At 43.3% G+C, this 24,002-nt stretch overlaps 1 protein-coding gene across 5 annotated transcripts; it reads left to right on the plus strand.

The window, feature by feature from the left end:
- Positions 1-27: 27 nt before the first annotated feature.
- Positions 28-23,880, plus strand: CABYR (calcium binding tyrosine phosphorylation regulated). 5 transcript variants are annotated; one of them, XM_008955744.4, is made up of 6 exons: positions 1,124-1,527; positions 5,493-5,661; positions 5,762-5,815; positions 17,937-18,278; positions 21,708-22,305; positions 23,798-23,880. In XM_008955744.4, coding segments are annotated over exons 2-6 (1,140 nt in total). In that variant the 5' UTR covers positions 1,124-1,527; positions 5,493-5,516; the 3' UTR covers positions 23,799-23,880. The 5 variants fall into 5 exon arrangements, with proteins under 5 accessions (XP_008953990.1, XP_063453310.1, XP_034799917.1 ...); XM_008955742.5 differs by lacking the exon at positions 23,798-23,880 and having other exon boundaries at positions 28-1,527; positions 17,937-19,235; positions 21,708-21,845; XM_034944026.3 differs by having other exon boundaries at positions 1,117-1,527; positions 21,708-23,880.
- Positions 23,881-24,002: the final 122 nt, after the last annotated feature.

Here is a 24,002-nt window from a genome sequence, read left to right on the forward strand (position 1 = left end):
AAGTGATGAAGGATGAAAAATATCTGCAGACCCACCAACATACTTAGTCTAAAAGCATTTCTCCCTTTTTTTTTTGTTTTGTTTTGTGAGACGGAGTCTCGCTATTTCTCCCTTTTCAAGTATGTAAACTTCCCGAGAAGAGGGAACTTTCCTGGCACTCAGTAATAATTATTAAGTGGATTAATGAATGGCACCAGATAATGCTGACTGAGGCCTTAACATTGCCTTTTATTGCAAAGTGCTCTGGAAGCCCTAATTTTTTCTGAATTAAAAAATAGGGTTTTGTTTTATTTTGGTTTGGTTTTTGTTTTGTTTTGTTTTGTTTTTTTTTTTTGGTCAGATATCTGCCCTGGCGATGCTCTTTGGTTTAAAGTAGTTGCTTTTTAAACATTTGAAGATGGACCAAAATTAAGGCTGCTTGTACTCTGATAATCATGATTATGGTGTTATTTAGAGCCCAGTCCAAATACCTGAGCCTAAATGAGTGAAAGAGCAGAGAGTGGGCGTTTTCTTGTTTTGTTTTTTGCTTTTTTGAGACGGAGTCTCGCTCAGTAGCCCAGGCTGGAGTGCAGTGGCCCGATCTGGGCTCACTGCAACCTCCGCCTCCCAGGTTCAAGCAATTCTCTGCCTCAACCTCCAGAGTAGCTGGGATTACAGGCACCCACCACCACGCCCGGCTAATATTTTGTATTTTTAGTAGAGACAGGGTTTCACCATCTTGGCCAGGTTGGTCTTGAACTCCTGACCTCGTGATCCACCCGCCTCGGCCTCCCAAAGTGCTGGGATTACAGGCGTGAGCCACCGTGCCTGGCAGAGTGGGCGTTTTTAAATGAAGCAGTATTCCTTTAGTTTGGTAAAATTGAGCTGAAGTTACACACAGTAACACTTTGACTTGTTGCTGACGGTGTGCTTTGTGAGGATAGTTGGTGTCTGATCTCAACTGTGGAGAAACAGGAAGTTTCTGGATTCATGTTAAACTCCCATTCCACAGGCGAGTTTCACAAAAGAAAAAGTGCTCTGTTGCATACAATTATTCACTGTGTGTCTACAACGTGGCAGAAATTATTATTCCTAAAGGTGACCGAAGAGAACTATAGTTTATGGGGCCAGGAGCAATGTGTGGAATGGCGAGGCAGTGACAAGACAGCACTGCCATAAATCTCTTACTTTCTTTCCAAACGAGCTCTAATTTTAAGCTCAACGACCAAAGACGGAGAGGCAGTCGCTTTGAGCTACTCCTGGCTATTTGTTGGGAAATCACCTAAATCCGTTCAGATTTAGCCAAAAAAGGGGAAATAAGTCTCCCTCGCCGGCCAAATCATGGCCTTTGTCGCTTTCGGCTCCCCATTGGCTGCGGCCGCTGTGGCCCCGCCTCCTTGCGTGGTGCGGAGCTTTGTGATGCGGGGCTTCGTGATGCACGCCCTGATGCCGGCGGGGCTATAAAAACGCTCGCAAGCGTCAAGTCTCCTTAGGAGCCGCCGGCAAGGGGGCAACGAGGAAGCTCTTAAGAGCGCGGCCGGAAAGCAGGTGGGGAGAATCTGGAGAAAAGGCGCACCCTGCGGCTTCGGAGACAATTATGTCTCAGGGAGTCTCTCGCAGTGGGAGAGGTCGTCGGGGCAGGCGGAGGGTCCTCAGAGTCGGGGGTGGGGGGCCTGTGGGGCGGCCCCGGCCCACACCGGGGAGTGCGGCGACCAGACGGCCAGCTGCCGAATCTGAGGCCTCGGTGGGTCCGTCGCCCGCCTCTCTTGAACAAGTCCAGGCGATGTGAGCACGCCCAGCCTCCTACATTTCACTCCCGTCTCTCCCAAACAGACCTAGCGCAAAACGAGCACTGACACAGCGGGGGCCCACACACCGGAGGTTCTTTAGGGAGAGGTAGGGGAGTGCGGTTACCTAGGGCTCCGAAGTCCCCGCTGGCATCCTGAAAGGCATCGTATTTCTCGCTTAAGGCGTTACCCTTGTGGTAGTGGGCGCATGGACGTTTACAGTTGGGCGAGGCAGGATTTAAATTCTGCCAGTGGTGGGCCAGTATTGGTGATAGGAGAGATCTGGGAAGAATTATTAAGCTGTCGCTTTTAAATAACCCTAATAGTGTTTGTGACAATTTTACTCGTTGACTTTTCTCAGCTTGCTTAGGACAGTTCTTTGTGGGGAACTGAACTGTAGGACGTTTAGCGTCCCTGGCCCCACACGTTCCCAAAGTCGGGGTGAGAACTAGTGGGACGGGGGTTCATGGAGTGCATGGCCGCTGTCCCCACCTTTGGTAGCACCAACTGCTAACTGCCTCCTGAAAGGTTGTTGGCGCCATCATGGTTTCTGGGAGCCACTTTCTTTTTTATTCTTCTTCATTTTTTTTTTTTTTGAGACGGACTCTAGCTGTGTCACCCAGGCTGGAGTGCAGTGGCACGATCTCGGCTGTCAGCTCCGCCTCCCGGATTCACGCCATTCTCCTGCCTCAGCCTCCCGAGTAGCTGGGACTACAGGCACCCGCCACCACGCCCGGCTGATTTTTTGTTTTAGTGGAGACGGGGTTTCACCGTGTTAGCCAGGATGGTCTCCATCTCCTGACCTCGCCTCGTGATCCGCCCGCCTCGGCCTCCCAAAGTGCTGGGATTACAGGCGTGAGCCACCGCGCCCGGCCTCTGGGAGCCACTTTCAAAACGGTCTATCTACTCACTTTGGGTACTTAAAGAAAATTAGACATATGATATATATGAGTATGTATCAAATAGTATATATGTATCAAACATGTCATGCTGCCTATGCCCCTTAGCATTTAGCATGTGGGACTGCGGAATCCCCACTTCTGATTTTTTTAAAAAATTCTTTTCTTGTGAGTACACAGTAGGTGTATATATTTATGGGGCACATGAGATGTTTTGATTCAGACATACAATGTTAATCACATTGTGGGGAATGGGGCATCTATCCCCTCAAACATTTATCCTTTGTGTTACAAACAATCCAGTTATACTCTTTCTGTTATTTTAAAATGTACAATTATTGACTATAGACACCCTGTTGTGCTTTCAAGTAGTAGGTTTTATTCATTTTTTATACCCATTAACCAGCCCCACTTTCCCCCTCCCCCACCCAGGCCCCATTACCTTTCCCAGCTTCTGGTAACCATCCTTCTCTATGTCCATGGGTTCAATTGTTTCAATTTTTAGCTCTCACAAATAAGAGACCACGCAATGTTTTCCTTTCTGTGCCTCACTTACTTCATTTAACATAATAATCTCCAGTTCCATCCACTTTGTTGCAAATGACAGGATCTCATTCTTTTTTAATGGCTGAATAGCACTCCATTGTATGTATGTACCACATTTTCTTTATCCATTCATCTGTTGATAGACACTTAGGTTGCTTCCAAATCTTAGCTATTGTCAACAGTGCTGGAACAAACATGGGAGTGCAGATATCTCTTCTGTATACTGATTTCCATTTGGGTATATACCCAGCAGTGGGATTGCTAGATCACTTCTGGTTTTTTAAAGATGGTTTAATTCAGTAAATCTGTTGAATGATATCATAAAAGGAAGTTTTCATTAAGGGATTCAATTATACTTAATTATATACTGAAAGGATTTGCTTTGGCCAGTACAGATTCATTTTGTCCTGACCTTTGGGAAGATGAGATGTGTTTTTAAGTATTGAACATTTTGCTGTGAGATATTAGTTACTTTATAATAGAAGCTGTGCCCTTCTATAATTGTTGTAACTGAACTATGCCATTTAACCCCGTGAAACTCATTATTTACTGTAGGGATGTTGTTGAGGACATGGTTCATTATATCACACTATTTGCTTTATAAGGACTTGGGGGAGAAATTTCTCCTGGGTTTCAGTATCCAGAATAGCTGTGGTTCTCCCATACAACTGATGTGTTTTTCACCTCAAGAAACCTGAATCATTTAACCACCTATCTCCTATTTTGTGATGGCTGCTTGGTAGCTTAGGGGCCGATTTGATGCCCAGCTTTATCAAAGTGAAGGAGCTATGGCATGCATTGGAGTGCTAACTTTACCTGTAGCTTCACCTTGTTTTTCCTATCTTAGTTTTCCTAGGGATTTTCTTAAATATTTAATTTTGTTCTTTAGAAGCCTTAGGTGATTTTTTAGGAGTCAGAATACATACACCCTGACACAGTTTCAGGTGGCAGCCTCTGCAACTCTGAGAATTACAGGTTGGTCTGTGCAATATCTCTGATACCACTTAAAAGGCCCAAAGGCAGAAGGGGAAACATAAGGGAAAATTTGGGAAGAGGGTAAGGGAGATATGAGAAAAGAAAGGTACAAATGACAGTGGGTGGTATAATAATACCACAAATAAATTATACCCACACTGATTAATGTTAAAAACAAAGTTATTCCTGCAAGTACAAAGCAGGCTGAAAAAACCCCAAAATTTAAAGCTAAAAAATGCACACTTAAACATGAGCAATGGTCGGGCACGGTGGCTCACGCCTGTAATCCTAACGCTTTGGGAGCCTGTGGGTGGATCACAAGGTCAGGAGTTCAGGATCAGCCTGGCCAAGATGGTGAAACCCTGTCTCTACTAAAAATACAAAAATTAGCCGGGCGTGGTGGCCAGTACCTGTAATCCCAGCTACTCGGGAGGCTGAGGCAGAGAATTGCTTGAACCCAGGAGGGGGAGGTTGCAGTTAGCTGAGATCATGCCACTGCACTCCAGCCTGGGTGGCAGAGCGAGACTCCATCTCAAAAAAAAAAAAAGCAACATGTCTGAGAATATATTTAGAAAAATAAGGAAAAACATTTTCTTATAGAAAAAAACTATCTTGTAACTGTTTGATGAATATATGTACAGAAGGGCCAGTGCCTGTGTGGTTTGGAAGGACTCGTTTAGAAACAGATATATGAAATGTTAACTGTACAAAATATTCACTGAATTTTACAGAGGCAGGTTTTGTTTTTTATTCTTTGTTTTTAATGTCCTCAGGGTCTTGGCAGGGCTTTTCCTATGGATTTCTATAATGGTACTAGATTGCTCATCTGCACATAGTAGGCTATTGTTAGTAGGGTTGTGTTTTTTTTTTAAACTACCATCAAGAATTAGCCCATTTTACTAAAATGAATACCTACATATTAGAACTAAAGCTGATAATTTTAATAGGAGATAGTTTATTCTTAGAAACTATAGTTAACTCATAAGGACTATTTTAGTCACTTTGGGAGGCCGAGGTGGGCAGATCATGAGGTCAGGAGATCGGGACCATCCTGGCTAACACGGTGAAACCCTGGCTCTACTAAAAAATACAAAAAATTAGCGGGATGTGGTGCCATGTGCCTGTAGTCCCAGCTACTCAGGAGGCTGAGGCTGGAGAATCGCTCGAACCTGGGAGGCGGAGGTTGCAGTGAGCTGAGATCACGCCACTGCACTCCAGCCTGGGTGACAGAGTCTCAAAAAAAAAAAAAAAAAAGCTATTTTAGTAAAACTAATTACTTCTAAGACTTTGTTTTTCTTCATTCTAGTTGAGTTACAGACATCCTGCCAAAATGATTTCTTCAAAGCCCAGACTTGTCGTACCCTATGGCCTCAAGACTCTGCTAGAGGGAATTAGCAGAGCTGTTCTCAAAACCAACCCATCAAACATCAACCAGTTTGCAGCAGCTTATTTTCAAGAACTTACTAAGTATAGAGGTTTGTTATTCCTTTATATATTTGCTGCTTTGAAAAAGAAAACATTTTAAGTTAGGAATTTCATGTATCTGTATTTGATTTCCTGTATTGATTCCTTCAGGGAATACTACTATGGATATAAAAGATCTGGTTAAACAATTTCATCAGATTAAAGGTAAGTACCACAAGTACTAATAGTTTTAATAATGATGTTTATTAATTATTGCATCATGACTAGCATATATTCAAACTTAAGAATGGTGCCAACAAATTATTTTATGTTTAATCACATTGTTCCTTTTTAAAATATATATATATATTTTTTAGAGACATGCTCTGTCACCCAGGCTGGAGTGCAGTGGCGCCGTCATAGCTCACTGCAGCCTGGGCTCAAGGGATCCTCTTGTCTTAGCCTCCCAAGTAGCTTGGACTGCAGTTGTAAGTCACCATGTCCAACTAATTTTTTATAAATTTTTGATAGTGATGGGGTCTTGCCTCGTTGCCCAGGCTAGACTTGAACTCCTGGATGCAAGTGATCCTCCTGCCACAGCCTCCCACAGTGTTGGGATTACCGGCATGAGGAGAATTGGATTTCATAGTTATAAAGACTCAAATTATGAGATTACTGAGGAAAGTTGTATAAATACTTCGTTGGAAGGTTTTTTTTTTTTTCCTTTGCAATGGAGTCTCACTCTGTTGCCCAGGCTGGAGTGCACTGGCGTGATCTTGGCTCACTGCAACCTCTGCCTCCCGGGTTCAAACGATTCTCCTGCCTCAGCCTCCCGAGTAGTTGGGACTCCAGGCGCCCACCAGCATGCCTGGCTAATTTTTGTATGTTTAGTAGAGATGGGGTTTCGCCGTCTTGGCTAGGCTGGTCTCGAACTCCTGACCTCAGGTGATCTGCCTGCCTCAACCTCCCAAAGTGCTGGGATTATACGTATGAGCCACTGTGCCCAACTGCTGTGTATGGTTATTAGTGAGTCTTGATATTTTTGGATTATCCCAGTGAGAGTGATGATGAGCAAGGAATCAGGATGGGAAAAGCTCACATGAGCAGAGAGCTATAGTATATAACATCCAAGCAGAGAATAAAATAAAAATTGGCCACTAGGCCTTAGATGCTACAGAGTACTAAAAGGAAGGAGATCTGCCAATCCTTGAGTGAGATAAACAGGTGTAACACTTTCCACAAAATGGAAACATTTTAAGCAATGAATGCAGCGATGTCAGAGACCAACACCTAGAGGGCAGGGCGTGATGGCTCATGCCTGTAATTCCAGCCTTTTGGAGGCTGAGGCGGGAGGAGGATCACTTGAGCCCAGGAGTCCAAGACCAGCCTAGGCAAAATAGTGAGACCCCCATCTCTAAACAAACAAACAAAAGAAAACAAAAACACCCAGAGACCAGTTATGCCTCTACCAGAGGTAATGGAGAGCAGCATAAAAGGACATGTGGATCAGAGACAGAGCTTACCCCAGACTCAGTTACCCCTCTTTAGAAGGAGGAGAACCTTTAATAAAGGAGCAATAGCCCAAAAGACTCATTAATTAACCAAAAGACTTTTAAACTAGAAGGGACAGATTTTTAAACCAAGATCAAGTTCTGCTATTGGGAAACAAGCATTTTAATGCAAGATGAGATCAGTTAGAGAAAGTAATACTTTTCTGGCATATCTAAGTCACAGTATGTAACTTTTGACCCCTTTACAACAGCATGGCATCCAAAGCTTTCTATGATTTCAGTCTGTCCTACCTTTGTAATCATTGCAATCATCTCATTTCAGAGACCTCATGTGCCGTATATTTAAGACAATCTGTCATTTCCTGAAATGTGAAATTTCAAATCATTTGATTTGGGCTTATGTTCCTTCTCCCTCCAGGAGTTCCTTTCAACTCCTTTTTCTACCTTTTAAATCCCACGTATCCTTCAAGTCCAATCCATAATTTCATTTAACAAATATTTAAATTCCTGACAATTTCCAGATACTGTGCTAGGTGAAATTCAGCAGAGAGGGAGAGATTTTCATTTCAGCTATGATAGAGAAGCCTGTATTGGACTTATCCTCCTATCATAAACAGACATAAAAGCTGTATAAATTATATAAAACAAAGTCCAGCACCTAGATTCTTGGGAGAAAGGATTCCTAGAAATTCAGCCCATATTCACAGAGGCTTTCTTCCTGAGGACACTTTCAAATTCTTGTGCAGGGAAATATAGCCCAAGCAGTGAGTGAAATCTAGGGAGAGGTGACAGAGGAGCAGAATTTGAGTCTTCAGTGTGGCTGGGATGTGAGTGACAGTACCAGAAAGGAGGCATTTTCAGAGAAGGACCTCCAAAAGTTTGCACAAAAATTTCCCTTGGGTTTTTGTCCAACTCCTAAGCTCCTCATGTGTGGAGTAAAGCTTGAGGAGGTTTAGCAGAAAAGAGCTATTGGGAGACTGAAAGCTAAGTCGAGAGATCAGAACCGTTTAGTGTTGGGAGAGGCTTTGCAGGTTGGGCCCAGCCAAAAATAAGAGATTTTTGTGAAACCCTGGCAATTCAGTTGAGACCTCAGAAAGGTCATACACTATGAATAAAGTGTACTTTAAGGTATACGTAGTGCACTATCATACACTAGGAAGAAAGGTCAAACACTCCGAATGTGCTAGGAGTAAGAACAAAGCTGAAGTATGCCCACTTTAACAGAATTTATAATCAAATCTCAAGAGGATCAAATTGATTTGCCATTAGAACAAAATCAGTACCATTTAGAAGAAAATTAACAATCAGAGCCTCTACAATGTGTCATTTACAGTTTCCAGCATACAGTTAAAAACTACTAGACATTCAAAGAAGCAGGAAGAAGTGACTAATAAGGGCTAAAACAACACACTCAGTAGAAACAGACCCATAGACTATCCTGATACTGGAATTACTATATGAGGTGGATAGAAAATAACCATGATTGATATTTTGAAAAGATGGAAAATAGATGAAAAGATGCAGAACTTCAACAGAGTTAGAAACTACAAAATAAGAAACATTTATTCCATAACTGCAAACTATAAAATTATATGGCTTTATTAGAAGACAGAATTAGGAAACTAAAAAACGAGCCAACAGACAACAACCAAATTAAGGCAAAGAGAAAAATAGAAAAGAATGTAAGAGACGTATATGGAACATTGTCAAAAGGTCTGTGTCCACCTGTAGTCTCAGCTACTCAGGAGGCTGAGGCACGAGAACCGCTTGAACCTGGGAGGCAGAGGTTTCAGTGACCCAAGATTGCACCACTGCATTAAAGCCTAGGCGACAGAGCAAGACTGTCTAAAAAAAAAAAAAAAGTCTATGTCATTGCAGTCACAGGAAAAGAGTGGAAAAGTAGTAGTATTTGAAATGACTGAGAATTTTCCCACTCTGAAAGACAAGTTTACAGGTTCAAGAAGTCTAATGAACCCATGGCAGGATAAATACAAAGAAAATGACACACAGGTACCTCACAGCTAAACTGCTGAAAAAGACAAAATCTTGAGAGCAGGCAGAGGGGTAAAAGGGCACTTTACTTTTCAGGGGAACAATAATAAGACAAATAGGTGATTTCTTAATAGAAACCATAGAAGCCAAAAGACAATGGAATGACATAAAGTGACCTAGAATGCCAGCCTAGAATTAATATATACCCAGGGAATATATCCTTTAAAAAACGAATGCAAAATAAAGACATTCTCAGGCAGACAAAAACTGAGAAGAATGCATTGCCTACTCTACAGGAAATGCTTTTAAAGAAGTTTATAAGCAGGGGCATGGTGGTTCATGCCTGCAATCCAAGTGCTTTGGGAGGCTGAGGTGGGAGGATCACTTGAGGCCACGAGTTTGAGACCAGCCTCAGCAACATAGTGAGACCTTGTCTCTACAGAAAATTTTTAAAAAATTAGCTGGGCATGGTGGCACACACCTGTAGTCGTGGATATTCAGGAGGCTGAAGCTGTGATCACACCACTGCACTTCAGCCTAGGTGACAGTGCAAAACCATGTCTCAAAAAAAAAAAAAAAAAAAGCCTATAGGCAAGCGAGGAATACAAGGCAACTTTCTAAATCTAGGAATGGGTACACACACAAAGACTTACAGATGATCCAATTGACCCATTGTACCCAATGGTGAATATTGAATGCCTTCCCCTCAAGATTGGGACCAGGACAAAGATCTCCAATGTTACGATTTCTATTTAGCTTTGTACTGTAGGTTCTAATCAGTGCCATAAGGCAAACACATTTTTTTAAAAAAGGAAAGGCATATTAAGAAATAAAACTATTCACAGATGACATGACTATGATGTAGGAAATCGAAAATAATCCGCTTCTTTTTAATCAGCTTTATTCTATAGAGGAGAGGGTATATGGGACACAGCCCAGATGTTTATGGGTAGAAGGTTTAAAAAAGTACAGATACATTATCTAGTAGCTGTAAATCTTAAGATAATGAATTCAACAAGTACCCAGAGAGAAAATGGGTATTATGGATGTCATAGAATAAAAAACAGATATGGTATCTAAAGAGCAGCATTTAACACAATCCCCCTCTGTCATGTTTCTTTACGACTTCTAATTTATGCCTCATATCAGTTAGGAAAGCTTTCAGCTGCAAGTAACAGCAAATCAATTAAGAGTGACTTTAAGAAAACAACATATCTGAAAAGGTGTTCATTCTGCTCCTAATATAATTTAATAATAAGTATCACATATCTAGGCACTCTGCTGTCTCATTCTTAGGGTGTTTTACATGTCCCCTCATGCTACTGCTCCAGGTGTTATGCCTGTGTTTACATCAGGAAGGAGGAGAAAGTGGTGGCAGTAGTGACATTTGTTCCTTTGATTAAGAAAGGAACACTTTTGCAAGTTTTCCAGCAGATTTCCGCTTCTGTCCCACAGGCCAAAGGAGGCTGATACAATTTATGGTAAGGGAGATCAGAATTGTCCCATGCATTGCAGGACATCTAGCATCCCTGATCCTGCCTCCTAAAATACTAATGCCTCCCAGGTATTGAAATAAATAAAAATGTCCCCTCTACATCTACGAATACTCTCAGTGGAAGGGGGATACTACTACCCCTTGAGAACCAGTGTGCCATTAGTGGTTTATCACCTGGGGCTGGGTACATTGCTGCCACGAATCTAGCTAAGATTCTCTTAGCAAAGAGTAAGGGAGGGAATGTCTGCTATTCCACCCACCCTGCTTTAATTCTTTGCCCTTAAGTGAAGTTGGGAGAGATGAGGTTTGGTAAAAATGTGGGGAGGGAGGATGTGTTGGGAGTGATGGTATGTCTGGAATTGGTGGGTTCTTGGTCTCACTGACTTTAAGAATGAAGCCGCGGACCCTCGCGGTGAGTTACAGCTCTTAAGGTGGCGCGTCTGGAGTTTGTTCCTTCTGACGTTCGGATGTATTTGGAGTTTCTTCCTTCTGGTGGGTTCGTGGTCTCGCTGGCTTTAGGAGTGAAGCTGCAGACCTTCATGGTGAGTGTTACAGCTCTTAAGGCAGCACGTCTGGAGTTGTTTGTTCCTCCTGGTGGGCTCGTGGTCTCGCTGGCTTCAGGAGTGAAGCTGCAGACCTTTGAGGTGAGTGTTACAGCTCATAAAAGCAGTGTGGACCCAAAGAGTGAGCAGTGGCAAAATTTATTGCAAAGAGCAAAAACAAAGCTTCCACAGTGTGGAAGGGGACTTGAGCGGGTTGCCACTGCTGGCTCGAACAGCCTGCTTTTATTCTCTTATCTGGCCCCACCCACATCCTGCTGATTGGTAGAGTGGAGTGGTCTGTTTTGACAGGGCGCTGATTGGTGCGTTTACAATCCCTGAGCTAGACATAAAGGTTCTCCAAGTCCCCACCAGATTAGTTAGATACAGAGTGTGGACAAAAGGTTCTCCAAGGCCCCACCAGAGTAGCTAGATACAGAGTGTCGATTGGTGCATTCGCAAACCCTGAGCTAGACACAGGGTGCTGATTGGTGTGTTTACAAACCTTGAGCTAGATACAGAGTGCCGATTGGTGTATTTACAATCCCTGAGCTAGACATAAAGGTTCTCCACGACCCCACCAGACTCAGGAGTCCAGCTGGCTTCACCCAGTGGATCCTGCACTGGGGCTGCAGGTGGAGCTGCCTGCCAGTCCGGGTGCCGTGCGCCCGCACTCCTCAGCCCTTAGGTGGTCGATGGGACTGGGTGCTGTGGAGCAGGGGGCGGCGCTCATCGGGGAGGCTCCGGCCGCACAGGAGTCCACGGAGTGGGTGGGAGGCTCAGGCATGGCGGGCTGCAGGTCCCGAGCCCTGCCCCGCGGGAAGGCAGCTAAGGCCTGGTGAGAAATCAAGCACAGCGCCGGTGGGCTGGCACTGCTGGGGGACCCAGTAAACCCTATGCAGCCGCTGCCCTGGGTGCTAAGCCCCTCATTGCCCGGGGCCGGTAGGGCCGGCCCGCTGCTCGGAATGCGGGGCCCGCCAAGCCCATGCCCACCCGGAACTCCAGCTGGCCCGCAAGCGCGGCGTGCAGCCCCGGTTCCCGCTGGTGCCTCTCCCTCCACACCTGCCTGCAAGCTGAGGGAGCCGGCTCTGGCCTTGGCCAGCCCAAAAAGGGGCTCCCACAGTGCAGCGGTGGGCTGAAGGGCTCAAGTGCCGCCAAAGTGGGAGCCCAGGCAGAGGAGGTGCCAAGAGCGAGCAAGGGCTCTGAGGACTGCAGCACGCTGTCACTTCTCAATGGGGTGACGGAGACAGAAATAGACCCGGAAGAGAAGAGGGAAGGACAAAGCCAAAGAGATGCCAAACTGCATTTGGTGTTGCTCACTGTGGCCCAGAGAAGTTTGATGGCAGTGCTGGAGAACCAAGAGGAGAATGAAGGCAAAGGGGCATGGCGTGGGAGAGATTACCTAGGATAGGCTGAATGGCTGTTCTTCCTCAAACTGGCCATGCCCTCTTTTGCTTTCCACCTCCTACAGTCCAAATTACTAGCCACTTTCACACGTGTTCCTTATTTCTAAAGCTTAACCAAAATTACCTAAAAGCCATACATATTTCAGTCACTGTGCTGACTACATTGTCATATAATCAATCATCTGCCTGTATCCTTAATCAGAATGAGATCTTTAGGAAGTCTTAGTCCTCTTTGATAGATGTTGCAACTAATGTTTGTTGAATGAAGAAAGAATGGAAGGAAGGGCAAGGAGGAAGAGGGGAGAAAATAAACCACCTACTTTATAGTCTCTGGTATTCTCATTCCAATCAGTTCAATACAGACTAGTTGGAATCTTCTGTTTTAAATTCTTCAGAGACTACGTACCATACATATTCCTGACTTTAAGCACTCTCTTTGAGCTTCCCACCTCCCACCTCCAACCTCCAGTTCTTTTTTTTCTTTTTTTTTTTTTGTTTGAGACGGAGTCTCACTCTGGCCCCAGGCTGGAGTGCAGTAGTGAGATCTCAGCTCACTGCAAGCTCCGCCTCCCGGGTTCACGCCATTCTCCTGCCTCAGCCTCCCGAATAGCTGGGACTACAGGCGCCCGCCACCACGCCCGGCTAATTTTTTGTATTTTTAGTGGAGACAGGGTTTCACCGTGTTAGCCAGGATGGCCCACCTCCAATTCTTATACAGCCTCTCGTATCTCTTGTTAGGCCCTGCTGCTTATACACTTCTGGTCTTTGATACCTTTCAGATTTCCCATTCCATGCCAGAATATGTCCTTTTCCTTATGCTTCTTGGGCAGTTATGTACTTCAGTACCCTGAATCTCCATATGAGTTGTGCCTATTTAAAAAAATACCATATGCTTGGAATTTATCTCTTTATCTTACTGGTTTCATGGAAAATCAGGATTCTGCAATGAATTTTAAAGTTAGCCAATTTGAGTCATTTTATTATACTTAAAAAGGAACTTTTTTACAAGAAGGAATGCCTTTAGTTATGTTCCTAATTCTCAGTGTGTATAGTTTTGTCAGCTTAAGTAGAACCAGATCACCAAAGTCATAGTGGGTTAATCTTCATAAGGTTGAAAGATCAACCTTTAGCAAACCTAGTTTGCAACTTGAAGAAATTCTGTCTTATACAACCGACATAATCTCAAGGTTACAAGTCAGTGACTGTTATAAGTATTTAAAGCCAACCTTAAAACATTAGAGAAAAGCTTTTTACCCTTCTTAATAAACAGATAATGACATGAACTCAATATAGATTTACATTATATGTGTATAGTAACTAGTAAGTATATATTTGCCAGCATTCTTTCATGTATTCCAAACAAAGCCAAATGGTTGATCTAGTGTTTGCATTTTTTTTTTTTTTTTTTTTTTTTTTTAAAGACAGAGTCTAGCTTTGTTGCCCAAGCTGGAGTGCAGTGGCACAATCTCAGCTCACTGCAACCTCTGCCTCCCGGGCTCAAGCAATTCTCCTGCCTCAGCTTCCTGAGTACCTGGGATTACAGGCACGTGCCACTGTGTCTGGCTTATTTTTGAATTTTTAGTAGAGACAGAATTTCACTATGTTGGCTGGGCTGGTCTCGAACTCCTGGCCTCAAGTGATCTGCCTGCCTCAGCCTCCCAAAGTGCTGGGATTATACGCATGAGCCATCGTGCCTGACCTAGTGTTTGCATTTGCAAAAACACTATAAAAGTTTAAGGCATCTGGTCTCAGTTTTTAATTATGAAAAAGTCCATAAGTATATAACACACACATATAAAGAAAAAACATCCTGTATTTTACCGCCCAGTTTAGGAAATAGCCAATTTAATTTTAATCAAAGCTGAATTAAAGATATTTGAGATTTATATTTTTAATTTGATAGCACATTTTCAAAACTTTTCTGTATCGCTTTTTAAATGGGTACTGATTCATTCCTTCCCCATTTATATGTGATTTAGAGTTTATTCAGTGCTTTCAGATGCATTATTTCACTTAATGTCCACAGAAACTCCATGAAGTCAGAGTTATAATCCCCATTTTGCAAGTGAGGAGGCCTGAAGCTTGGAACAGTTGACTTGGTCATGCAGCTATTAAATCTCAGAACCAGGACTGGAACCTAGGTTTTCTCATTAACTTTTTCACTATGAGAAAGTTGCAGGGAAGAAAACAATATCATACATTCCCTGGTAAATCGTTAAGGATTCATAATTATAAATGCTTTACCTTTCCAGAATGGTGGTTATAAGGGATGTTTTTGTTTAGCAAGGGGCTTCTAGAGACAAAAATGTTGAGCTTTTTTAACATTTAAAAAATTAATTACATTTTAATCTTCTAGACGTAATTTCAGGTACCATGAACCTGTGAGGGAGACACTTTTAATTAAAAGAGCAAGTGGTCCTTTCCAGAGGTGCCTAAATCATACCACAAGCAACCTGTCAGGTCCCGTGCAGGCAGTCTAGGGATTGCAGTAATCCAATCCCTAGATTGGCTGCGTTCTTGATAAACGCTCATGGTAAGTAAATCAGTGGTTGGAGAATTTAAGACCTAATGGGGGAAAATAGGGAGGCCTTGAATTGGTGTGGGTATGGGGAGGTCAGTCTGGTTAGGAGTTGGACTTGGGTTTTATTGTTGCTTTCATTACCTTCACTGTACTACAGGCCTCAAAACCTTCTAGGAGAAGGCTGCCAAGACCTTTTGCCTGAGGGTGGGGCTGGGGTGCCAGAGGGTATTTCTCAGCATCTGTGCTTCCCCCTCAGCTTTCAGCCTTCTCTGCCAGCATGCCCCACAAAGGGCATCTCTCTCCAAACTCTTGCCCCCCTCTCCTGGTGGCAGCCTGCTGTCTCTTGTTTCTTAGCCTTGGGCTGGTTAGCAGTACAGGAGGTTCCCTGTTGTTCTGGGCCTGCCTTAGGCCTAGGCTGGACTTGTGCACCTGGGCTTTGGACACGGGGCTTTCTCGGTGTTCCTGCCCTCCCTCATGTGGTAGCCAAACTCTGCCTTCTCTCTGTGGTCAGTCTTGAGCCAGTGTCTCCTGTCTCTGCCTTGATAATAGGAGCGCTCTCTCTGGCCTTCAACCCTGCCTCCATCTTTCATGTGAGGCAGGTGGAAAAGTGTTTGCTAATGAGTGTGAATTCTCCTTGGGTCTGTAGTCCCAGGTAATTCCAGACTGACATCTAGTGCACCTTTGGCCTTTACCAGTACATTAAGATTATAGCTGGTACATTCTTACCAGCTGGTGTGATGGCAGCCTATTCTTTCTGGGCCCTGCTACAGCTGAGACTGTTCTTATGTCCCTTTTCTCCTTGGAGGGGCTGGTTCCTCTTTTGAAATCAGATTACTTGATTACTTGGTTACCTTTTGACTTCAGCTCTCTGCTGGACTCAAGAAGAGTTATGTTTTTGTGGCTTATCTATCTGGCTTTTTCCTGTTGTTATGATGGAAACAATGTATTTTGTAGCTTTCTATATCCTAAGCATAAGAGTAACTCTCCCAAGGTCAGGCTTAAATAAGATTTTTCAGCTGGGTGCGGTGGCTCAACCCCTGTAATCCCAGCACTTTGGAAGGCCGAGGCAGGTGGATCACAAGGTCAGGAGTTCAAGACTAGCTTGGCCAACATGGTGAAACCCTGTCTCTACTAAAAATACAAAAATTAGCCGGGCATGGTGGCGGGCGCCCATAGTCCCAGCTACTCAGGAGGCTGAGGCAGGAGGATTGTTTGAACCCAGGAGGTAGAGGTTGCAGTGAGCCGAGATGGCACCACTGCACTCTAGCCTGGGCAACAGAGCAAGACTCTATCTCAAAAAAAAAAAAAAAAAATTTTTCCCCTCCTCAGAACTCCAAGATCTTTATTAGTTCCAATTAGGTATTTGTACTTTTTAACCTATATTTGTCTATCTTATTTCCCCTATTAAATGTAAGCTATATTGAGGTCTCGTCTTAGTCTTTCTATCCTCAACAGTGCCTAGACCATTCTTACATGTAGTATGTAGCACAAGCACTCAGTCAAATGTGCTGGTGGATAAAAGGGCTTTCCTAAAAAGTGGATGGGAAAGTCCTGAAGAGGTGAATGGTTAGGAAAATGAGGTTATTGTTCTAAGCAGAGGGAGGTAACGATAGATGTGGCTTTCTCTCTTTTTGAATCTTTTTCTGCATGTGAGCATTTGGTATAATGTCCATGTCCCGAATTAGAAATCTTAATTGAATTTATAAAACATCAGCAGCCAATGTCAAAGGAGACCCTGCAGGACACTACTTTTCAGAATGCAGCTGAACCTATTGAAAACATGTCTCCAAAGTTTTGACTTGAGCCAAATATAATTCTTATGAAGCAAATTCTGCTTTTCTTATAAATTTCATTAGAGAAATGCTTCCCAAAGGAAAATTCTCAGCAAACAGATGTGAAAACTTTTGATGAGTTAACGACTAAGGTAGTTAGGTGTGTGGGTGATGCACATAAAATATTACAGCAGTTTTCCAGCTCTAGGATTTTGTATATGTCATCAGCTGTTGTGACCTTCCAACCCATGAGAATTTTCCTCATGCCTGAGGATTCACTTAAGTCTACACTTTCAGATCCAGAGATATCTTTCCTTTCCTCTTGGCTGGGTCAGTCTGACTTTGGCTGCATGATCACACATTACTAGCAGGTGCTACCATTTTTAGGTTAGAATATGTGACTTTCTTAAAGTAAAAAAAAATCCTATAGTCCTCTAGCTTATCAATTCATAAGTTAAACTTTATATACCAATTTTCTTAAACGGAGGAATGCCTTTATTAATATGCAGCATCTATGTCATTACTAAATAACTACACCAACAAAGATGAAATAATTTATTGCCCAAGTTGGTCTCCCCCCACCCAACCTTTTCCCCCAGTTTTGTGTGGAAGTTTGATCAGGAGCTTTTTCCATGGAGGTTTTCAGCTTCCTTATTTCTAGGCACAAAGTTATGATCTTTCCCTGATGCTGACCACCTTAGGATGATATCTGATTATTAGTCTTGCTACTGCGCTATTAAGTGTCACTTATTTCTAAGGAAATGAATTGAGGGTCTTGGAGTAGATAAGGACAGGAATGTTTTATTACCCACACTACAGATGTTGGAAAACAAAGCTGAAAACTCTTTTATATTTGTGTCTATACTGACATCTGAATGCTTAACCCATTATTGCTTTTTTTTTGGTGGTGGTGGGTAGAGATGGGGTCTCACTGTTGCCCAGGCTGGTCTTGAACTCCTGGGCTCAAGCGATCCTCCTGCCTCAGCCTTCCAAAGTGCTGGGATTACAGGCATGAGCCACTACATCCCTATTATTGCCTTCTTTAAAAATCTTTTTTTCTCTAAAAATCTTTTTAGATGTTAATTAACCCATCTGGTTGTTGTGTTTTAGTAGAGAAATGGTCAGAAGGAACGACACCACAGAAGAAATTAGAATGTTTAAAAGAACCAGGAAAAACATCTGTAGAATCTAAAGTACCTACCCAGATGGAAAAATCTACAGACACAGACGAGGACAATGTAACCAGAACAGAATATAGTGACAAAACCACCCAGTTTCCATCAGTTTATGCTGTGCCAGGCACTGAGCAAACAGAAGCAGTTGGTGATCTTTCTTCCAAACCAGCCACCCCTAAGACTACTACCCCACCCTCATCACCACCTCCAACAGCTGTCTCACCAGAGTTTGCCTACGTCCCAGCTGACCCAGCTCAGCTTGCTGCTCAGATGTTAGGTAAAGTTTCATCTATTCATTCTGATCAATCTGATGTTTTAATGGTGGATGTGGCAACCAGTATGCCTGTTGTTATCAAGGAGGTGCCAAGCTCAGAGGCTGCTGAAGATGTCATGGTGGCTGCTCCTCTTGTGTGTTCTGGAAAGGTGCTAGAAGTGCAGGTTGTGAACCAAACATCTGTCCATGTAGATTTGGGTTCTCAACCTAAAGAAAATGAGGCTGAACCACCAACGGCTTCCTCAGTCCCCTTGCAGGATGAACAAGAACCTCCTGCTTATGATCAAGCTCTTGAGGTCACTTTGCAGGCTGATATTGAGGTTATGTCAACTGTTCATATATCATCTGTCTATAACGATATGCCTGTGACTGAAGGAGTTGTTTATATCGAGCAACTGCCAGAACAAATAGTTATCCCTTTTACTGATCAAGTTGCTTGTCTTAAAGAAAATGAGCAGTCAAAAGAAAATGAGCAGTCACCACAAGTTAGTCCCAAATCTGTAGTAGAAAAGACCACCTCTGGCATGTCTAAAAAATCTGTAGAGTCTGTAAAACTTGCACAGTTGGAGGAGAATGCAAAATATTCCTCAGTATATATGGAGGCAGAAGCAACAGCTCTGCTCTCTGACACATCTTTGAAAGGTCAGCCTGAGGTACCTGCACAACTCCTGGATGCAGAAGGCGCTATCAAAATAGGCTCTGAAAAATCTCTGCACCTTGAAGTGGAGATCACTTCAATAGTCTCTGACAATACTGGGCAGGAGGAGTCTGGGGAAAACTCTGTACCCCAGGAGATGGAAGGCAAACCTGTGCTCTCTGGGGAAGCTGCAGAAGCAGTGCACTCAGGTACATCTGTAAAGTCATCTAGTGGCCCCTTCCCTCCTGCTCCAGAAGGCCTTACTGCACCAGAAATTGAACCAGAAGGGGAAGCAACAGCTGAATAAGGTTTGATGAAGCCAGGTAAGAAAATCAGGTATTTCCATTACAAATTGCATTTCAGGTGACACCTGTATTTCAGGTAGCCATCTCTGTCGGCTCCCTGCAGATTGGTCAGTCTTTATTTTCAATAGACTTTTTTTAAATGCCAAAGCCATTTAAAGGCTTTGTTGTATTTGAGATTCTACTACTATGAGAGGAGTGATTTTAAAGTGATGTCCCCAAAGCCTGGCCTCAGAGTTTGGTCATCCAGCACTTTTGCGTTATTCTTTTGGACATATTATGTAGTCAACAACAGTATAGCCTGTTGTCAGGTACAAAATATATTCATGTGATCTGAATATGCTGATTGCAAAACTGTAATTAGAGGGTGTTGGTTTGAAATTTTCCTCTTGTGAATCTAAAAATTAAACTACAGCAATGCATTTACATAGGCTATGGCATTTTAAAAAGTGAAAAAATGGTGGCGTGTTTGACTGCTTTCACACTGAGTCAGGAGAGCTCTGTAACCAGGTTTGGGGTGCTGGGCCATGCGTTTGTTTTCTGCCTGGGAGCTTCCTGCAGCTGAAGGAGCAGTTTCATAGCTAGATGGAGAGGGGGAAGGTCAGGGGAGCCGGGAGGTATCAGCAGCAGAAAGGACAGCCCGGCACTTGCGGCACTTGAACAGCAATAGATGCAGTTCACGTAATTGGCTTCCTTTGATCAGCTCCCTCTTCCTGGAAAGTGCCAAAATCAAGCTGCTTTCTTGGCTGTTGAACTATCACCATGTTTTCCTATGACATAGACATGATGTGACCTTCATCTCCATCTAATTATGGCATTTGGTCTGCTCACCTTCCTGCCTTATGGATAATTGCAGGGGCCCTTCTCTTTTTAGGGACAGAAGGGACGTGCATGAGCCAACCCCCCATTCCTTTTGCAAAAACTCTCTCAATCCTGACTCTTAACTGAGCCAGAGTGATTCAAAAAGTGTTAGCAAAGCAGGTGTTTAGAAAAGATCACATTTTGTCTGGCAGTGTGACAGGGATTCTGCACAGCTGGAAAGGCAGAGGGCAGCGCTGGGAGTGGAGCGTGTGGGACTGGCACTATATTTGTGGCTTAAGCAGCATATCCAGACCAAGTCACTGTTTTCAAATGCTTAACTATTTCTAAAGGAAAACAGAGTTGTCCACAACACTAAGAGGATATTAACCACAAATTCAGATTATCAAAACCTCTCTCCCTGTGAGACAGCTGAAGACCTGGCTTGTACATATTTTTCAACAAGCTTAAAAAAAAAATTACTTGAAAGTATCTGAAGCTGTTGGAAAAATGGCCACTTAATCATGTGCATAGTGTTATTTCTTTTTTTTTTTTTTTGAGACGGAGTTTTGCTCTTGTTGCCCAGGCTGGAGTGCAGTGGCGTGATCTTGGCTCACCACAACCTCCGCCTCCCGGGTTCAAGTGATTCTCCTGCCTCAGCCTTCCGAGTAGCTGGGATTACAGGCAGGCGCCACCATGCCCGGCTAATTTTGTATTTTTAGTAGAGATGGGGTTTCTCCATGTTGGTCAGGCTGGTCTCAAACTCCCAACCTCAGGTGATCCACCCTCCTCGGCCTCCCAAAGTGCTGGGATTACAGGCGTGAGCCACTGCGCCCAGCTCATAGTGTTATTTTCTTTTCAGGGGAAGAAAAAAGGCTGCACCGGGGATAGATGGCCCAGTGTTCAAAAGGTAAACTTGGCACATTTGGGCAAAGTGAAACTCCTCTATTGGGAACCTTTTGTCCGAGGGCCCATCTTCTGGGACTTGGTTCTCCCAAGACAGTACTGTCTTCAAGAGGCAGGTCACACTTGCATTATAGATGGCACTCCTAAACCTCTTTTTCTCAACCCAAAGAATCCCTGTGGGACCAGCCAGCCTTTTACTGCCACCTAGGATCTATGATTTCAAGTCTTGCCTAAAAGGGGTGCTCTCTGGGGTTCTCAATCCTAGATTATGTGACGTTTTATGTGTGGTAACAAATTAATGGGAGATAATGGTGCCTGTGAAGGGCCAGAGAGATTTTGATTATGTGAAGATGATACCTAGTGCTAACTTCTTTAGGAAATAAACACTATGCAGATGCACTAACGCTTCCTTTAATGGCTTAACACACTCTTCAATTGACTTTTGGGTAAAGCTAAAGGTTGTGTTGACCAGTTTCGTCTGCGAGGAGCCTATAGAAGCCACGTCTAAAGTTGAAGTAGCTGGAAACTGCAACTTAGAATAAGATTGCTTCTTCAGCCACAACTGTAGTGTCCCTGCCACTTGCCACCACAACACTGTTCTCGTTTTTCAACTGTAGAGAATCTCTTTTACCTGTCAAACACGATTATGCAGCCCTCTCTATAGCATGCTCTACGGTACATATCACTACAGCTGTTTTAATATGTAAAAGAGACTTACAAAGACATTACTATGCATAGTGCCTGATACAGAGACCAAAACTTTAATTCCTGCAAAATTTTTTTTTATAGCAATGGCAACAAGTGAACGAGGACAACCACCACCATATTCTAACATGTGGACCCTTTACTGTCTAACTGATAAGAATCAACAAGGTCACCCATCACCGCCACCTGCACCTGGGCCTTTTCCCCAAGCAACCCTCTATTTACCTAATCCTAAGGATCCACAGTTTCAGCAGCATCCACCAAAAGTCACTTTTCCAACTTATGTGATGGGCGACACCAAGAAGACCAGTGCCCCACCTTTTATCTTAGTAGGCTCAAATGTTCAGGAAGCACAGGGATGGAAACCTCTTCCTGGACATGCTGTTGTTTCACAGTCAGATGTCTTGAGATATGTTGCAATGCAAGTGCCCATTGCTGTTCCTGCAGATGAGAAATACCAGAAACATACCCTAAGTCCCCAGAATGCTAATCCTCCAAGTGGACAAGATGTCCCCAGGCCAAAAAGCCCTGTTTTCCTTTCTGTTGCTTTCCCAGTAGAAGATGTAGCTAAAAAAAGTTCAGGATCTGGTGACAAATGTGCTCCCTTTGGAAGTTACGGTATTGCTGGGGAGGTAACCGTGACTACTGCTCACAAACTTCGCAAAGCAGAAACTGAAAACTGGTACGTACACTTTCCTACCATAATATTTAGGCCTTAACACGCGCGTTTTAAGCATTTTGATTTCTTGACCTGGAGATTTAGATATTTAAAAACAATTTGAGATAATAAGTTGGGGTATACTCTAACTAACTTCCTGGGGTTACTGTCTCCAACTTCCTAACCACCGGTTACTAATAAATGCACAGCAGGTGCACTGTACCACAATGACTCATGCCAAGGATTTGATGCCCGATACATGAAACTAATGAACTCAGTCGCCTTTGAATACCTAGTCCATTGTCTAACAAACACAGTGGTAGATGCGAAAAGGGGATGGATTTTTAAAACAGGACAATTTAGTTGGCATGTTTAGGGAGTAGGGAGGAGCTGGGAACAACTGAAGAGTAAGGTAAGAGAGAGAGTCTTGATTATGTAACTGAGCACTTAATCCACGTGGTAAGAGGCAGTAGATGGAGAGGTGAGAGGCAGAGTAAAGAGCTAAACAACAGCTGAGATTAACTGTGGATGAGACAGTTTGATCACTCACAAATCATTTTTTAATTTTTCATTCATACTTAATGTCAAACCTTATGCTAGCCCTCCTCCCCTAAACCTTATGCTAGCCCTCCTCCCCTATGTGTGGACAGTAGAGTGAGCAAAAACATGGGACCTGCATCTTAGTTGGGGAGACAGACAAAAAAGTGTATTACAACATGTAAAGTATTATGGAGAAAACAAGGTACTGACACAGGCCTACCTTTAATTGTCACTATTAGGTAGGGTGTTCAGGCTCAGATGTAAACTGACACCCAAGTATGAGAAGAAGCCAGCTTTGCAGGGTGCGCCCAGGCTGTGTCCTAGGGCAGAAAAGAACACGGGGTTTCCAGAGACAGCGAAGTAGGCCACAGTGAGACTGGCTGGGGGGAAATGGGGAGATTATATAAAATGAAGAAAGATTTTGATTGAAAAGTTCAATGGGAAGCCAGCACAAGTGTTTTAAGCAGAAGAATGACTGATTGCTGTTTCTATTAGATCACTCAGGCTGCTATGTGGAAAACAGATTAGCAGTAAGGGGGAGGTCAACAGAGGAAGTAGGGAGATGAGTTGAAAGTACAGAAGTGTTATACACCAATTAGTTACTTAAAATAATTAGTGGGAATTTTAAGTTGAACATCTGAGAGATCGACAAAAGCTAGATTTCATTCATAAGCAGGCTCAAGGACCAGTTACTATATGGCTCAAGGACCAGTTACTATATTTAAGGAAAGACAAAATTATCTTAAGGCTACATGTACTTCTTCAAACTCTTTATGGACTTCTAGTGGAATTGCCAAAATGGCTGTTTTCAGCATGAAATTGCTGGGATATTTCAATGCAAAAGCCCATAGGTAACTAGTTAAGCTTAGTAACAGAGCAGGAGGGTAGACCTTGCATTTCTGATCTTCTACTCATTTCACATGTTCGGTTTCATGTTTAACTTTAAACAATTCAATGTTTGCATTATTCCTAACAGATCCAGAAATGACGCTGTCTGGGTCAACATTTCAGGGAGGAGTCTGCCACCAGTGTAATGTATCAATAAACTTCATGCAAGCATACAATTTTGTATTGCTTTTTTTTGTAATTTAGGAGGACTACAACCAACCAACCAAACACAAAAGGCCTATCTTTTCAGACTTACTTACTTAGTAATTTAGGAGGACTACAACCAACCAACC

This window comes from Pan paniscus, chromosome 17 (genome assembly GCF_029289425.2).
Source record: "Pan paniscus chromosome 17, NHGRI_mPanPan1-v2.0_pri, whole genome shotgun sequence".
NCBI lineage: Eukaryota > Metazoa > Chordata > Mammalia > Primates > Hominidae > Pan > Pan paniscus.

Coding starts and splice junctions, on each gene's coding strand:
- CABYR (XM_008955742.5), top strand. CDS start 5,517: ATGATTTCTTCAAAGCCCAGACTTGTCGTACCCTATGGCCTCAAGACT. Junction 5,662..5,761: donor AGAACTTACTAAGTATAGAG/GTTTGTTATTCC, acceptor TGATTCCTTCAG/GGAATACTACTATGGATATA. Junction 5,816..17,936: donor ACAATTTCATCAGATTAAAG/GTAAGTACCACA, acceptor GTTGTGTTTTAG/TAGAGAAATGGTCAGAAGGA.